General features: G+C 38.4%; 1 protein-coding gene across 2 annotated transcripts in view; it reads left to right on the forward strand.

Moving 5' to 3' along the window:
* The window catches only part of KHDRBS3 (KH RNA binding domain containing, signal transduction associated 3), a 90,177-nt gene that overhangs the window by 28,346 nt on the left and 43,661 nt on the right, over positions 1-18,170 (forward strand). For both annotated transcript variants that reach the window (XR_010439252.1, XM_064706719.1), the window contains exons 3-5: positions 7,734-7,850; positions 9,985-10,131; positions 16,734-16,873. Coding sequence is in view for 1 of the 2 variants with exons in the window: in XM_064706719.1 (XP_064562789.1) it covers positions 7,734-7,850; positions 9,985-10,131; positions 16,734-16,873 (404 nt within the window). In the remaining variant the exon portion in view is untranslated. The remainder of the gene's footprint in view (positions 1-7,733; positions 7,851-9,984; positions 10,132-16,733; positions 16,874-18,170) is intronic.

Below are 18,170 nucleotides of genomic sequence, written 5' to 3' on the forward strand. Positions count from 1 at the left end.
ATCTCTATTCACATAAATCTCTCTTCTGCCTGAGTGAATAAAATCCTAGATACTTAATATTTAAGAATAATTTTACCCCAATATTTGGGGGCTCAACTTCTCTCAGAAATTTCCATTTTATTGCATGTAAATGGATATTTGATGAAGGTTGCTCATTAAAGGTTCTGTAGAGTCAAAATGAGCTAAAATTTCTCTCTGTATAGGGAGTATCAGTTCCGAATTATGATAGGTACTCCTGATACCTCTGAAAAGCACCTGCCCTAAACCACAGCAAGTCACTGCAATTTGCTGTCACTTGGTATTAGAACCAGACTTGTGGTTTTATTTTTGAGATTGAATAAATTATGATACATTGTATGAAATGACATAACTTCAACATGGCAAACTAAGAACCTTGTCCTGGCATACTGTAATCTGCAGTAAGTGACATGAGTTTTAGATGCCTGAATGTGGGAGAACAAAATCTTTTTGCATCAATAAACTTTTGACGTGCTAATCCTATTTCTATTTTATGTGTTCAGAGGAGGGATCAGAAGTTAGAGATGCTTTGTCAAGATTTGTGTGATGGGTATGGGGTTGTTCCAATCATCCTGGTTCCCCTGAACTCTATGTAGAGTGCATGTGTTGGATATTTATCCATGTTGGCTGATTGGTGACAGCCAAGGTGGCTTCACTAAGGCCAAGATGTGCATGACAAAACTGGTGAACTCCTTTGACAGGGTTGGTAGATAATTATTCCTTGGTTTGCATTTGCCAGGGATGACTCTGGGAAAGACAGATGCCTCTGCTGTTTGTTTATATTGATATTTAATTAATCATATCCTAATTTTTTGTTATAAAAGAGGTCTGTGAACCAAAACAACCCATCAGTGCCCTGCCCCCAAGCAAGACAACTTGCTAGACCTGAAATGTATATTACATTGCCTTTTCCTTCTTTCAAACTTTTCAGTAACTCTGATTCCTTGAATAAATCATATAATAGCCTCAGCACAGGTCAGGCAGTGCAGGCTCTGATCAGATCAGCCTGGCATGGTAATGCCTGCTCACATTTCCTGTCCTGTCACATCCATTCTCATGAGCCCATGCCTGGGTCCTGTGCAATTACTTCTGACAGCCCTGCAAGGTGACAGGTTAAGTGCAGCAGAAGCTCTTCAACTAAAGTGCAGAGCAGCTGGGTTTCTGTTGGAAAAGAAACTGGTAGACCTCACATTCAAAAATGTGTATTGCACGTTTTTGGGCATATTTGCTCACCCCTGAAAAATGATGAGGTTTTGATCTTTTGCTTAGTACAGAGATAGTTGAGTGTTCCTGGTGATGTGGTTGATTGGCCTCCTGCCTGAGAGCTCTTGGTTCTTTCTGTGATGCTCTGTAATTAAATACTTTAGCTGAGAACCTTTGTCTTACTCAACCCTTGGCAGTGTTAGTTAACATGCTTAATCTTATGCTACAGATAGTTGGTCTAAATGGGATTTTTTCATACCTGGGCCTTGATAGAAGGTGATGGAATAACCAAGACAACCTGAATTTTGTCTGTGCTATGAAATAACTCAAGATGGTTAGTCCCAGGGGTTATGTTCAGTTTCTCCTTGACTCTGAATTATTAGTTGAATAAATTTCCTTGTGTTATTTACAGACTCCTGTAAAAAAAGTCCCTGATTTACTGTGTCTTGATATGGTGACAGATAGCTGGTCTTACCTGGTAAGACAAAACCTTATGGAAGCTCCTTTATAGATTACAGGCTCAGTCACATCTTTTCAAAATATGGTTGTGCAGGGTCTTAGAGTTTTTTGGTTTGGTTCAGCTCTGCAGATGCCTCCAAGAGGCCTGAAGAGCTGTGATACAGAAATTAATCTGAGGTATTTAGGGGAAGCTTGAATAAGCTTTGGTAATGCTGTCTGCAGTCCTGTTGTAACTGGGACATCTACTACAAGTAAGGATTAGTGAGGTTGGGCTTTTGTGCAGCCTTATAGGAAAAGGGCCAACCTTTTGAGGTAAACCTGATTTCTAAATCAAGTTACCTATAGAAAGGAGTCCGTGTGCATGCTGGATGTTGAAGCTGCAGGTAGTGGAATGAGATCTTGTTAGCTCAGGGCACTGAGGTTAGAGGGACTTGCTCTTTGAGCTGGTGAATTCCTCAACTGACTCTGGGTTGTGCGTGAGAATGTGATGCTTAAACCTGTATTTCTGTTGTGTTTCATGCTTGAAAATCTTCAAACTTACACAGACTTAAAGGCATACAAAGTGAGCTAGCCACTCAAGGAAGGTCCTGATGCTGTTGTGGAGGGACTGTGGATCTGTCCCAGCTCTGCTATGAGGATCCATCATGTGTGAAAGGTGTTTCAGAACTTTGTTGTGTAGCTGTGAGGCAGGAAGGTGTTACCCCCTCCCATACATTTAATGAATATGCATTGTGAAGTAGTTTAGTCTCAGAACCTCATTTTGCTTTGACAGTTTGCTGAACTTGGGTGTTCTGAATTAAGTGGAAAAAATAGCTTCCATGGGTGGTAAATGGAATCATGATGGCTTTCCATGAGATAGATCAAAACTGTGGGGAATAATTATTTCCATTTTGACAGGCTACCATTTTAAAAATTGCCCATAGATCTACACTTAAATACTGGGTAAATCTCAGAAGTTAGGAAGAAATGGTCTGTTTTTCCCCAAAGTGATACTTTAAATGTATTTTCTCAAAAGTTACTGACCTGTGGAACTGGTATCCATTTAAGCCTTTTAACTCAACTTTTAAAGTGAAAATACCTGTTCTAAAATATCATTGTCATATACAATATATCTGTCGTTGTTATGTAAAGTCATGGAGAGATTAATATTTTAATCACATGACTAGTTAGAAAGCAATTTTTCATAATAGCTCATTTCTTAAAGCAGAAATGAGAAAATGTTATTGCATAACCAGAAGTAATGTGGAGAAATAAGCATCAATAGTAATCACAGAGAAAACTTCTGAGCAACTTTATAGCAAAATTTTCTGCTATGAATAAATGTTTAAAGACCTATTATCATGTTACATGAAGCAGAGTAGTTTGTGGTGTAACATTGATGCTTGAAGCACTTACCTTTCTATAAAAACTTTATCTTTCTGAGATGAATAGGAAAAACCTTGAAGCTTGCCTTGTTTCAGGTCATTCCAGGGGAAAGTGCTCTGAATCTTAACTTTTTTTTTTCTAGTGACCCTGTCACAGAGAAACGATTGCAGAAAACTAATATATGAAGAAAGCTTTCCATGGCTTTAATAACAATGGAGTGCTTAAGGCTTTACAGGAAAGCATTTGGTCAAGCATTTATACTTTCACTAAGTGTTTTAAGCTGGATGAACCATTCTTAGCAGACTTGCCTTGGTTGGGGATAAACAAGGATTACTTTTTCTATTATATCCCCTTTTCTGTAATATATACATTTAAAAATGTGGTAACACTGGCATTAATTTTTTTGTTGTTGTTGATGTTATAATTCATATAGTAGATCAAATGGTTCTGCAGAGAATATGATGTTATTTGAATATTCTTTGTAACTGTGTTTCTCCAGAAATGTTTTCAGGGAATAGTTTCAAGCAGTGCTGTGGTAAGGAAGCAAATCTCTAGACAACTGTTCAACTCATGTTTTGATTTGGTGATTCTGAGGAAATGGGTGCTACAGAGTGATGCCCATAATCTCCATTGTATGACAACTGAAAAAGTGCTTCTTAAAATGAGGATTTTATGAACAGCTGAGAAAGGAGATAATTTTGAAGCAAAAAGCTTAAAATAATTTTTTTTCGTTGCTTCTATTTTGAAAGATGCTTTATATTTAAAATGTATTTTAAATTGGAGATTTTTGTTACAGACTTTAGAATAATCTGTAAAAGGGAAACACTTGCCCTCCTTCAGTACAGTTAACCAGTATTTTCCAGCCAATAGACACCACGGTCAAGATAAAAATCCCATGTCTCAGGAATTTGAGGAAGGGCTGTTGTACTGCATGTTGTATCTTTACCCACCAAGTAAACCAGTTCTCAGATTTTAGGAATAAGAGCTCCTTTCAAATCTTGCATCCTTTTGCTCAAACAAATGTATTATCAGATGATACTTTGTTCAGAAGGTACCATTTTTCAACAGCAGAGAATTATTTGGTTAGAAGTGTAACTGAGGTGCTAATTTTTCCCATTTTATCTAATTGTTTCCTCCCAGGTCTGTTTATCAGAGTTATGATATTGTTTTTGCAAAGATGTAATTTTGCTTGAGATACCATATTTGCCAAATCCTTCAGAGCTGGTCTAGAAGCAATTTTGAGTTGGGGACTTCATCTCCTCTTTTATATGCCATTGTCCATAGTTTACTGGAACTTACCTGCTACATTAGAAGCTGTCTTAGTGCAGAGACAATTCCTAATTTGACAAAGGTGATCCAGTGTGGAGTGACATTTATGGTCGACTCTTAAGAGTTCATCTGTCCTGTAGAACTGAAAACTTCACCAGCTTGCACTGGAGTACAGTGGACTGCTTTTATACAATGTTAAGCTGAAGTTGGTGAAGGTGAGGACAATTTTTGGTATTTACAGCAGTTTGGAGGTGATTGTGCTGTTTGAGAGGGGTTAGTAAAGAGGGGAGTCTGGCATGTCTGATTCTGTTCCAGCACTAGTGAATGTGACTGGTGTGACTCAGGCAGAGCAGCTCAGATTTCTGTTTGTTACTATCCACTGTACCTAATTCAGAGATAGTTTATAAGCTTGAGTTCAGTTATAAACCTGAATTTGTTCTTTGTTCTTGTGCTCTTGGGGCAAATAAACCCTAAATGTGGAACGTGGATAGCAACTTGTATGTGAGAATTCTTGTGTAAGAGCTTATCTGGATCTGCCAGGCTGACTTGCTTCTGTAACACCAGCATATAAACAGGATTTGTTAATTTTGTAAGTAACATTTCTTTTACTGTGTGCTGGATTTGTACCCTTAGGTTTGAGGTAGTCTATTATATGATTGAAAGCAGTGTATAAGTAATAGTAGTAACTTAATGACTGATACTTTGTTTCTCTATCTATGAAATATCTCAAAATAAACCTTTGATCACATGTTCCAATTTGATGTAAAAGGGAGATAAACCAATAGTTTGAACAAAATGCATTGCATGTTCAAAGTAAATAATCTGTTCTCTACTGTAAGGATTCCTTCAATATCCATAAATGGCTTTTATTTGTGGAATAAGCAACTGAAATGTTGTAAAGCCTCTCAGTTTTATGTGGGAGCAAAAATGCTTTGTGAGTGTGTTTCAAGCCATATTTTACTAACTTTTGTTTGTGCTTTTAAGCTACACCTATAAGCATTGTGCTTTTAAATTAGCAGAATTTCAGACTTGCAACACAAGTTTCTTATGCTTCAGACTTATCAAATCAAATATTTGGAGCCTCGGTTCACAGAGAAGAATAATTCAGTGGATCTCAGGATGCGGACAATACATTTTCATGTTCATTAAATGTGTCTAGAACATGTCATCTGTGCAGTCCTTGTACAGCTTCTGTAGTGTCTGACTTTGGCACTAGAGATTTCATGGTTTTTAAAAGATGACAACTTTTGGAGGTATTTAAGTTTGGTACATCAAGTTTTAGATTTACACAACATTAAACTACTTGGTTTTAACTGAAAGTATATAGCTGCAGTAAAGAGTGTTTATTTTTGTTCCCAGTAGATTAAAAAGCTGTTATAAGTAGGCATAAGTAATCTTAAGTAATGCTTGAAAAACTGAGGTGGTGTTCCTCTACATGAAAGATTTACTTTGAGCTGAACTATGAGCTTCCTTTAAGGAAACTCTCGCTAAGAAGTAATTGACTTCTCAAGGTTCAAATCTGTTACAAATTGTTTCAATTGGTTTGCTTTCCTTAGTTATATCTTCAGACACAGTAAAATCAAAAGTCCAAGATAAAGGAATCTCTAGAGAACATCTGTGCCTTCAGATGTTCAACCTTCTGTTGAAATAATGATTGTAAATTAAATTGCACAGGACCCCATCAGTGGCCTTGAGTCCTTAATATTCTCAGCAAGGGAAATTTTTGCCTGTATCTGTTCAATCTCTCTGATTAATATTTTTATTGACTGTATCTTAGAACCTATATGAAAAAAATGGACAACTCTAAAAAAAAAAATAAAATTAAAGAGATTTCCTGAGAATTTTTTGATGTGACCTGATAATTTCAGAGAAGGCTGGTTCATATAAGCTTAAATTTAATAAGCTCTGTGGACTTTAGTGATCTGTAAGCCATTTTCTTAATAGTATTGTGTCAGGTCTTCATTGGGAATTGCATTTTCAACTAATAGGGGGAATAAACTTATATTTACATATTTAGTTGACCTTTAATGCTTGTTTTCCTTTTTGTCTAAAGCTGAAAGAAATAAACTGGAGCTGTAGACTTTGTGCATTGTAGGGTGAGTGCAGCTGGACCTTTGTTCCATCAGCACTTCCAGTGTAGCCGCAAAACATTTGGGACTGCCATTGCCCCATTGTTAGGTCCTTTCAAGTAACTCCAGATGAACAGGGAGATCAGTGCAGCCCATCTGGGCTCTTCAGTGACATGGTAGTAGAGGGACAAGCAAAGAACTTCCAAACTGTTTCATAAATTTGAGGCCATAAGGCTTAAGCTTGTTTGCTGTTCAGCATCAGTATATTTTATTTCTGCCTAAAACTGTCTTTTTAACATGATTGCATCACTTCAGTTGTTGAGTGCTTCAACCTTCTTATCTGTTGCAACCAGTTTTCTAGCATTGGTTATCAGGGCAAAGGGGGAACAGTAGCTTCTTTAACCTTCCTTTTCTGATTGAGACATCTGGAGAAGCCCTTTCTGTTGCTCTTTGTGTCTTTTGCCAGATTCAGTGTCAGCTGTGCTTGGGCCTTCCTCACCCCAACTCTACACAACCAGACTTTATACTCTTCCCAGGTCACCTGTCTTAACTTCCCACTGTCTGTGTATTTATTTCTTGCCCTTTAGTTTGACCAGCCTGTCCCTGCTCAGCCATGCGGGTCTCTTGCCTGAATTCTCGCTGCTGGGAATCACTAACTATTGTGTTCAGTAGAAGACTTCCTTAAAGATCTGCCAGCTCTGTTCCACTCCTTCATCCCTGAGGGTGCTCTCTCAGGGGATCCCGCTGACTAGCTCCCCAAAGAGCTGGAAGTCTGCTTCCCTAAAATTCATGAGCCCAGCTTTACTCCTAACCTGATCCACATCCAATGCATGATCGCTACCTCCAGTCCTGATGTCCCTATTTGCTTTGGTGACCAGCAGATCCCATAATGCCTCCTCTCTGGTAGCTCTGTCTGTAACCTGGGTCAGGAAATTGTCCCACATGCATTCCAGGGGTCTCCAGGGTTGCCTGCAGCTCTCCTTGCCACTTTGCCAGCAGACATTGGGGTGGTTGGAGTCCCTCAGCAGGACAGAAGCCTTGGGCACGATGCCTCCTGTTAGCTGGAGCAAGGGGACTTTGTCAAAGCTCCTTTTGACCAGGCAGCCTGTAGTGGACACCAGGTTACCCTTGAGTTCAGATACTTCTGTTTTGCTGGAGCCACTGACATTCTATTAATTGTACTATGTGATTGTACTGAATATTTTTTAATTTATGATCTAATCATTTGCACCTATGATCAAAAGCTGTTTCAGCAAAATATCCCTTTTATTTACTCATTGCTCCTTAATTTACAATTAAAAATCCAATTAAGTTAATGTGTTGGTTTTTTGTTTGTTTGCTTTCTTACAGTTCAACTTTGTGGGAAAACTTTTGGGTCCACGTGGTAATTCTCTAAAGCGTTTACAGGAAGAAACACTGACAAAAATGTCTATTTTGGGAAAAGGTTCCATGAGGGACAAGACAAAGGTAAGGCCTGACTATATCAGTGGAGTTTTGATACTTAGCTTTAAATTTCTGAGGAGGGGAACAAACCTTGTAACGAAAATTGGAACAAATAAAATGCATAGGAGATCCTAATATTGATTATTGGTTAATGTCTCTCTTTGGGCAGTCAAGCCAAGATTCCACATGCAGTGGAATCAAGCCAATAGATGCCACATAAAGGAAGGCAGAGTATTTTATGGGAGCTAAATGTCAAAGAGGGATACTGGAATGGGAACAAGTTGTGGCTTTTGTGTTGATCTTCATGGGAAATGAAAAAAACCTTGAAATGCATAGTGTTTTCCCAAGGTTGTGATATGTAGCCAGTGAGTGAGTGAGCTCATTTTCATTTGTGTGCTGGTATAAGAGTTTTAGTGTGTACTATTTTCATAGAATCACAGAATGTCCCGAGCTAGAAGGTGCCCACATGGATCATCAAAGTCCAACTTCTGTCTTTGCAAGTAATGGAGAAAGTAATGGAATCATTGCCAAGTCATGTTACAGAACTAAAATAAAATACAATAATTAAGTGAACTTAGCAAAAAAAGCACAGAGTGATCTTACAAGTTTGGTGATGGGAATGATCTTAAAAAAAACTGCATTGAAATTCTGTATGTTTCATTGAAGCTGCTGATTGAAATGCTTTTTTACCAGATCCTATGCAGAAAATGGTGACTCTTCTATTGCTTATTGCTTTTATCAGCCAACTTGATTCATAAACAGAGGAAGGAAGTTTCTTAGCACTCTTTTTTCTGCACAAACTAACTGCACAGTGATTGTTTTTTTTCTTTAGGAGAAAAGGATGGGTAACATGGTGCAAGTATATGCTAAAAACCAGTATATAGGGAACTCAACTTTCTTCCTCCTCTGGGCTAGTGACTCATATGTTTTGAGTAACTGTGCCTAAAGTATTTAACTGAGAAGCAGTTCCTATTAAAACTAAATATTTGAGCTGTGAATTTTATATTAGGTTACTTTCTATTTTTATGATCTCTTATTTTTATTGACAAAATAATGATTTTAGTGACAGAGTCTAATCCTGCTGAGTGACCTCTTAATATTCTTGGTCTGGGTGCTCTGACAGTGATCTAGACTGGGTTTTTTTGTTATTTTTCTGTTTTAAGCATTTTCATAGTTAAACACAAATCATGTTGATAAGAATGTTATTCATGAGGAGCAGAAATGGATTGTCACATATAAACTTCAACCCATAATTAGGGGTCTGCAGGGGAGATTTCAACTATCATTGCAATTTACAATTGTAGTAATCTTAAGGGTAAAGTGCTTACCTGGTGCTTGCCAAATACAGGAAGCTGCAGGGGAGTGTTAGCTTTTTAGACAACAGAACTGCTAATTATTTGATATAATGTTATCATTGTATCTTGGGACCTACATGAAAAAAAATGGACAACTGTAATAAATACTTTTTTTAAATGAGAAAGTAGTGTTAGTGCTGGTTTCATCCCTTTGGACTAGTCAAGTTCACACAGGCAAGGAGCAGCCTGAAAAATGCAATTGCTGCTCTTTTGGTATGTGAATATTTTGCATGTGAATGTCAGTATTTGAGAACTGAGCTCTGCTTTACTCCACTGAACTCAGCTTTGCAGTCATTGAAGTGGGTTGGGTGAAGGAAGATGAAAGAAATAAGCTTGCTACTGAAATAGCTAGTGAACCCTTTTTGCTAATGTTCTCTTCCCTCATTTCATATGCTGTTAACTTTATGTCCAAATAGCACAGTTCTGTGAAGGATGCACTCATTGGATAAAAACTGCAGTGAGAACAGCACTGTAATGCTGAGATTGAAATAATATTGGTAAAAGAAGCTTGCTCTTGTGGAATATTAGATCAAACCTGTTTCTGTAGTCTTTACTTTCAAGAAAAAGGTGTCGTCTTCATGAAACTGATGCACCTGGGAAAACTCTTGGAAGCATTCCTCCTTGTGCTACAGTTTCTGTCTGTGAGCAGAAACTGTTGGCTCTTACTTAGTGTTACTTTTTTATTTGCAGACATCTGAACATGAGTGAACAGTGTCTGCAAATTCCTCTGGAGAAACTTCAACACTTGCATTACAATGTTTCAAACACAAATGTGTAAAAACAATCTTTTTCTTATCTCCTAGGAGGAAGAGTTGAGAAAAAGTGGAGAGGCAAAGTATTTCCACCTAAATGATGACCTACATGTTTTAATTGAGGTATTTGCTCCACCTGCAGAAGCATATGCCAGAATGGGACATGCATTGGAAGAAATCAAGAAGTTCCTCATCCCTGTTAGTATTTTTTTTTTTTTAATGAGAATTCTGGTAGTCTTTAGTGAGAATTGTTATCTCTAAAACTGAGTAAGCTGGTCTAGCAAAAGTGTCCCTGCCCATTGCAGGGGGCTGGAACTAGATGATGTTTAAGGTCCCTTCCAACCCAAACTGTTCTATGATTCTGAACAGTGCACAATATTGGTCAGGTCATGTTGCTTGATTTCCTTTGTGAAAGAAATGATGATTGTCAAATACTTTGCATTTTGATACAGGCAGTTTACTGGGTGAATCTGTAACTGTCTGCACAAATCTCATGACTTGATCTACAGTAAAAGAGAAACTTATTCTTGCTTAACTAGTCATATGCAAGGTATCACAGACTACAAATAATTGTAAAAGTCTGTAAAATGTGTGCCTTTAATGTTTTCTGTGTAAATATGAAGCACCAGTTTAAGAATTAATACATTTGAAGCTTTAGTATTTCTCTCACCTGTAATCCTGGTTTAGTATTGAGTGCTGAGAATCAATACAGGTCTATCTTGTATCTTCATTTTTATCACAATACTAGTGATACATGAGCTATACTTGTTCTCTGGTGTATACTTCAGCTTCTATTCTATGGGGTATAAAACGACATCTGGTTTCCAGTACAATTTTGTACTCCAGGCTTGGGATATATCCAGTTAATGGGTTTCTAATGTCTTCTATTAGAAGATAACTTCATCTGCTCTTCATGTAAGAAGCAACTGTACTTCTTTTCAATCTTAAACTGCTTGAAAAAATCTAGCCTCTCTTAGGAAGTTCTGGGGCACTTGAGGTGATGTTTCTCTGTGTGAAGTTCCCACCTGTTAAAGGGAACATTTCTTCAGTCTCTATTGGTGATCAAAGGATAGTATAGAAAGCAAAGCATTCTCAAGGTGCATTGACTTCTGTTTATTTTTACTGCGGAAAATGTTACCCAAGTGTTAGTCTTTATTAGTGTCAGATCTGGGAATTGTGGGGACCTGGCCAAGGAAAGCTTCCTGAGGCATGTGTGTGAGTGACAGCAGCTTGGAAATGTCTGAGTGGAGCCAGAGTGGCTGTATTGGGGACCAGCTGGGGTTGTCTCTTGTACAGTTGGTGCTGGTGACTTAACAGAGCTCCTGTGTGTGTTTTGGGAGTTATAGTTGGTACCAAACCTAGTCCACATCTGTGTAACCACCCAGAGAGTGGCTGGGCACCAGAACAGGCACCCCTGGGAGATGGTCACAGCACCAAGCCTGAGAGAGTTGAGGAAATGGACAATGCTCTCAGGCAATGGTGGGATTCTAGAGGTGTCCTGTGCAGGGCCAGGATTTGAACCTAAATGATTCTTCTTGGTCCTTTCCAGCTTAAGCTCTTTTATGAAACTAAGTCTCCAGGTGACTGGAGCTGTGTGCTCCTGGAGTGTTTCTTCTGACTTGTTTTTGTCTGAATGTGTTGCCTTCTGATACAAGGCAGGCGGCCTGGTTTCAGGAAACAGCACGGCGACCCCCTTCCCCGGGGTCGCTCGGGCCTAAGAAACACGCGGACACCACTATGGTGGAGGATCAAAGGCCTTTATTCTCTCTTCCCGTGGGGTTTTATAGTCTAGGGGGCTTCTACGTCAGGTGGGGGTCTGTCTTTACCATCTATGGTTAGTAGGGAATGCAAAGTTACCTGGGCAAGTGGAAAGTTACCGGAATCCGGTTCAGGGGGCTACATTCCTATGTTAATTTTCTTATCTAAGGGGACAGGGGCCCTGTCTTCCCGTAACATCACGAGATCTTCCGAACGCCAGGCCCTATCTGCTACAGGATGAAGTGAGTTCATGTGCCCCAATACTACACTGTGGTATGAACCAAAGGATGAAAAATGACAATTGTCAGTAAGTTCAGTCGGAATATGTTCTGATGTGAAATAACCTTATGTAGATGCACTTTAGGACAGTTAAAAAGCAAAGATGTCCTGGGTGTTATGTTCTTATCTTATAAAAGATCAAGCTTCATATTGTACATTTGTCTGCAGGTTCCAAATTGCTTTTTTTCTTGATGCATATGAAAAGAGATGAATGAGCATACTGCTTTCAGACATCCTAACCCATCAGACAGGGGATACTCTACAGAATATTTGTAGGAATGCTGGGCTGTCATAATGTCAAAGGTTTCTCTATTTACATGATTCATGATTTAATGGTGTGGAGAGATAAGGAGAATTAAATTATTGGCTGTTCTAGACAGCAAACAGCTGCCTTTTTTAGATAAAAATATGTTTAACTTGATAAATGCTTCTTGCACGTGCTGGAAGGACGGATATGCCTGATCCTTGTGCCCTCTTCATCAGAGGTCTTATTTTTCTTCACTGAGCTTGATTTCCCTAATGTTGCCATAAATGAGGTAAGCTTATCAAAACCTGGTCATTAGTGTGTTAAGCCAGTAGAATTACAGACTGATAATGAGCAATTCCATTGACTGGTGCTTATACACTCTTCCATCTTTATTTTTTGATCATTGCATCTTTATTATACTGAGCTGAACTGATGCTACATAATCTTCCCTGAACTGTGGGATCAAGCCAACACTGTCTTAATTTCCCTTTGGCTTTTCAAATGTAAGCTTATCAGAATTGCTCTAAATGCTTTAATCTCTTTCGCCTGCCCCCCCCTTGCAGCAGCCACTGAAGGAATAAGGAGCAGCTTTTTCTTCTCTAGAACAACTGTTTGGTTCACTGCTGCCAAATGCAGCTTGGGTGGTTTTTTTTTAGTTTTTTTTGTTTTTTTTTTTTTTTTTTCCTTCAAGATCTGTTGAAGCTTTCTTAAGAAATTACCTGTTTTATTTCAGGAAAGATGTCCTGCTATGAGTATATATGATTATGGTCATAATTTGCATTCTCTTTACAATGTAGGCTCACTGACTTCTTGCTGTTTTAGATGCTAGACCCAATTTATGAATATGCTTACTGTTCATTTTTCAGATCAGTGCTGAACATAACATCGTGTTTGGTGCTAGAATGCAGAATACAGAATATCCTTGTGGTAGCTGACTATAGCAAAAATGCCTCAGTCTCTCTTATTGGATCTTTAGATCCATGGGCAAGCATCCTTGCATTGAAATTTAACCTCAAGCCACTGCAGTGGTGTAATTTCATTTAAACTATTGGCATGACTCAACCCAAAACATAAAAAACTGGTTTTGAGGGTATTTTTGGCTGTGCTTATGTTGCCTTAAGTCTTACCTTTCTTCTGCAGTTGGAATTGTGGCTTCTTTTAGTATATGTTTTTACCTTCCTTTAAATTATCCAGACTCTTTAGTTCTCCGTATTCTGGCCAGACTCTGTGGTCAGCACTCTTGTTCAAGTATTAGATTGGTGGGTGTTGTCCTTCATACTGGATATCTCAGAATTACTTCTGTCAGGTCAAAATGCCAGGTACTTTCAACCTCACCTGCCCCTGTATACTGCCAGGGTTTCAAGGCCAGCCTGGATGGAGCCCTGAGCATCCTGGTCTCATGGGAAGTGTCTCTGCCCATGGCTGGAGAGTTGGAATGAAATGGTCTTTAAGGCCCTTTCCATCCCAAACTATTCTGTGTTTCTATGGCTATGGCAGTTTTGGCCATTAGAACTTAGCCTGTTTTGCTTAATTTTTGAGCAGGGGCAGTCATTTGTTTTCTGACAGATACAGCACTAATTACCCTTTGCCTTTGGTTACCAGAGATTCTTTTTTTCCTTGTCTTTAAAGCCAAGTATAGACATGTCTTTGAGAGAACAATCTATGCCAGTTATATGACAATGTGAACAGAATTCACAACCTTTTCCTGTAATCTGTCCTACCTTCTGCATATTTGATTTGTAAGATGTGGTGATGAAATAGCTTTTAATGGCATTTTGAAGAGTCTGGTGGCCTTTGGAAGCTCTCACAGACTTTTCCTTAAGTAACCTGGCAAGTATCTGTGAGGTGTAAAAAGGAAACCTGATAATTATTGATTGCTCACTGTCAGGATAAAGATCTACTTGAGTCCTTTGCAAAGCTACAAAGGGTTTTGTAGGGACCTGTCCTAACATGATATAAATAAATAGCTTAGCTAATGGTTTGAGTGATAAATTGGAATAAGGTCTTAAGCTAGAGTGATCCCAAGAAGAGCTGCTTGCTGCCAGTGTGTTTATCTCACTGGGTGAAAATCATGGATAAAATTTTAAAGACAGTTTAGTTACATCATGTAAGTGTGGGGACTGGTGGGATGAAAATCTCCTGCATGGATCTTGGTGTAAATGCACCCTCCATGGTTGGATAAGACTGTAGTTAGTCAGGGTAGGCAATTTATTCATAAAGTGAGAGTACATCTATTCAGTTGAAATTCAGCAGCAACATTTGACTGAAATTCAAGTGCTGCCACTGCCTAAGCTGTTCAGAGGAGGGATGCAGTCTAAAGGGTTTCCATGTCTATCTTCTAGGTGAGGAAAAGATTATTGTCTGCTTAATTTGACTTGAAGTGCACTGTTTCCAGCAGTGAGTATTCATAAATTGACCGTCTGCTACTTTTAATTGAGGAATCCATTTCAGAGTCTAATGGATTAACACTGCAGCTTATCGTGGCTGCCTTGTACTGCCCATTCACTCTGCATCCTCCTGCTGCCTCTGGCATCTGTGATAAGGGCCATGTTTTCTGTTCTGTGCTGTGCACAGTGGAGCCCTTCTCTGTGACCTAAGGCTGCTGCTGTGTCTGGTATTGTGCTGCAGGAAAGTGAGAAGGCATCAGGGAGAAAAGAAAAAGGGACCCAACACACACAGCGGCAATCTGAGCACATCTTTGCTAGGAGATTAAATTAATTGAGTAAAAAATCATCAAAGGTACTTTTCCAGGGGCACAGTTCTGAAAAAGATGTTTTGTGAAGAAATTATAAAGGGCATCTGATACAGACTGCCAGAACTTTGATACTGCATGTTGGTGGTACAGTGTCTTGGTGTTTTGTTCTATAGAGGACATAGCCAGCTCTGATCCAGCATTTGTAGCCAGCTCTGATCCAGTAACACACAAAAAATACAAAGTGGATTTCTGTACAGTAGCTTGCCAGAACACTGTTCAGTTTCCTGTTTTTAGTCTTCTCCCTGTGATGGATTGGTTATATATTGGGTCCTGGCCATTTAATGTTTCTCTGTTTCTCAGACTCTGAAAAATTTAATGACTCTGTTTCTCAAAAGCTTCAGTTATGCCATTTGAAACTGTTAGTTCAGTCTTTTTCATATTTTCTGTTTTGTTTCTGCTGCTAAATTGAGGATGATCTCAGGTGGGCAGTTGGGAGTTAAATTTCAGAACTTATTTAAGGCAATTTGGACAAAATGCTGTTATGGTGCTTCTTCTTTTAACACCAGTAAGTTCCTTCAGCAATGGCATATAAAGGACAGCTTTTTTATTTCCATTTATAGAAGTCTAGGAGAAGCAGAATGCTTCAAGGATAATTGAGAGATTTGAATTCATGGAAGTTCTAATCTCCTTTCAATGCAGGGTTATGTTTCAGAGTCTTTAGGACTGCCTGACAATCTTTTGGTCCTTGTCTAGTGAATAAATGTAATAAGCTCAGATTTGCAGTGAGATGCAGATTCTTTGTTTTGTCATTGAGTTGCAAAATGGGTGGTGTTAGAACAAACCCTCCTTCATGAAATGGGAGGATTTGCAGAAGAGCTGTTGTACCAGAAGTATCCCTTTGTTCCTATGGGAGCACCTATTAATATTTTGATTCTCAGTTAGTACAGATGCACCTTGGGTAAAATAGTTATCTTTAATTCACCTTTATGGCTGCATTCTGCTTGGCTCACTTTAAGTGGAGGAGAAATGATAGAAAAATACTTGTATCTCCAGAGTTCAGTGCTGGGTCTGTTTTATTCCTGTGTGCTCTGCTTGTTTTGGAGGTTGACTCAAGGTCCCTGAAAACTGTGCTTGAGAAGTACCATATTAATTCTGTCTGTAAAAACATGAGCTTTCCTTTTACTAGACCTTGAGAGTAGAGGATTTGTGCAGACAGAAGTAAGCCATATGTCCTTGGCATTTTTACCATTGCATATTATAGAATTTAATTTTTTGAGCTCTTCTTATTAGATAACTCTGTGTGTGTGTATTGAATGAATTCCTGTGTTCATTCTCTAACACCTGACTTTAAAAGTGTAGATTCCGAATCTATTCCTTCATTTTTATGCACTGTTCTCAACAGTGTGTTTATTCTCTACTCTTTTGCAACTCTCTCTCTTCTCTTTTTCCTGCTTTTAGCACACAGTCATTCTACAGCTGAAGCTACCAACTAGATCTCAATTTAGAATATGGGATCTTGATTTTTTTTTCTGGTTTCCTCCTATCTCTGCATCCTTTTAACTTTGAAATTTTAATTGGTAAAGCTACATAAAATATATGCAAATGGAAGAAAAACATGCCCGAGCAAAAAATGGAAGAATTATGTAGAATTATTGTGTACAATTCTCTAATAGTGTTAGGACTGAATATTATTCCTATCTTATTATCTAAATTAAACTTTTTCAGTGGAATGTTCAGCTTTTTAAGAGGAGACTTTCAGGAGCAGTATTTCCTGAGAGTGTTGGAGATTTTTTTTCTCACTCTGTCTCTCCCTTGTTTTAGGACTACAATGATGAAATCAGACAGGCACAGCTTCAAGAATTGACATATTTAAATGGTGGCTCAGAAACTGCAGAAGTTCCAGTTGTCCGTGGAAAAGCATCGATTCGAGCGAGAGGAGTGCCAGTTCCTGCTTTGTCCAGGTATGTGGAATTTCATTGGAATCTATGCATTTCAAGCTTCTCCCTTCAAACACAATTTCTCCCCCAGGAAAACCATGAAGGATTCCCAAAAGAAGAGCAAAAGATTGGGGAAACAACCATCATTTATTGATGGAAGTTTAATTCATTTGGACCGAATTAACAGTGCTCTTGTGGAACTTGAATGCTGCCTTTGTAAAGAAGCAGTGCACAGCATAGGAGGTGTTCAGTCCTACTGGGAGCACCTTGATTTCTAGTTTTGAATTGCTTCTTAGGTGCAGTCTGTGTTTGGGCCCTATGGAGCTGACAGCTGTAAATCTCTTACCTTGGTTGATGTGAATTTCAGGCAGAATCTCCAATTTACAGAATGCTTTTCTTTTTTTATGGTACTGTTAAGTTTTCATAGTCATGATGAAACGATACAGAGATGGTCTGGAGTTAGAATTTGGATTTTCTTGTTTGAGTGGCACTTTGTGAAAAGTGGCTTTTGTTTGATTTGGGAGTAGGCAAAGTCCACTGCTTTTGCTGTTTTTCTTTGTCACAGGAGATGTATTGTTTTTACTCCAGCATCCCCCATCTTCACTGCAGTACTGGGATGGCAATTGAAACTCCTTCAAAGTCTCCAGTGTGAAAACAAAACCTAAATAAAGTTCATAACTGTTTATGTTACAGAATACAGGGATTGTGGCTGCAGCACCTAAATGTAACTGATAATTGTGGTGATCTTTTCTTCTGTTTTGTGTACAGTTCTTGTCAATGCAACTTGAAACTTGCAGTTCTGAATGCAAGTTGTAAACTAATTACTTGTTTCAATGCATTTCTTGTGAATTAATTTCTTAATAATACCCTGAAGCATTTAACCTCAGATGATGAGGCATGTTAGAAGAAGCAGCACTAAGGAAATATTCCATTTATGTAGATCTGCCATGCAGAGTGAATCTTAATTTAAAGAAATTATTCTTATTGTGGGTTGTATGCTGGGAGAAAAAATTCTCTCAATCATCAAATTGTTGTTCTTGTCTTTTGTAATATTGTGTAAACATATATATACTGCTTTTCTTGATTTTAATGTTCTGAGTATCTGAGTAGTGTTAATTATATACCAAGATTCACCCCTTGGTTTTGTAATCAGCCATACAAGAGTTATTTCAGATTGGAGACCTCATTTGGTCTTGGAGGGGGTTTTTTCGTGTTTTTTTTTTAATTGTTGTTGGTTTTTGTTGTTGTTTTTTTGTTTGTTTGTGTTTTTTTGGGGGGGTTTTGTTGCTTGGCTTTTTTAAATTTTTTTTTTAATAGCTGT

The sequence above is a fragment of the Zonotrichia leucophrys genome, chromosome 2 (assembly GCF_028769735.1).
Source record: "Zonotrichia leucophrys gambelii isolate GWCS_2022_RI chromosome 2, RI_Zleu_2.0, whole genome shotgun sequence".
NCBI classification, from domain to species: domain Eukaryota; kingdom Metazoa; phylum Chordata; class Aves; order Passeriformes; family Passerellidae; genus Zonotrichia; species Zonotrichia leucophrys.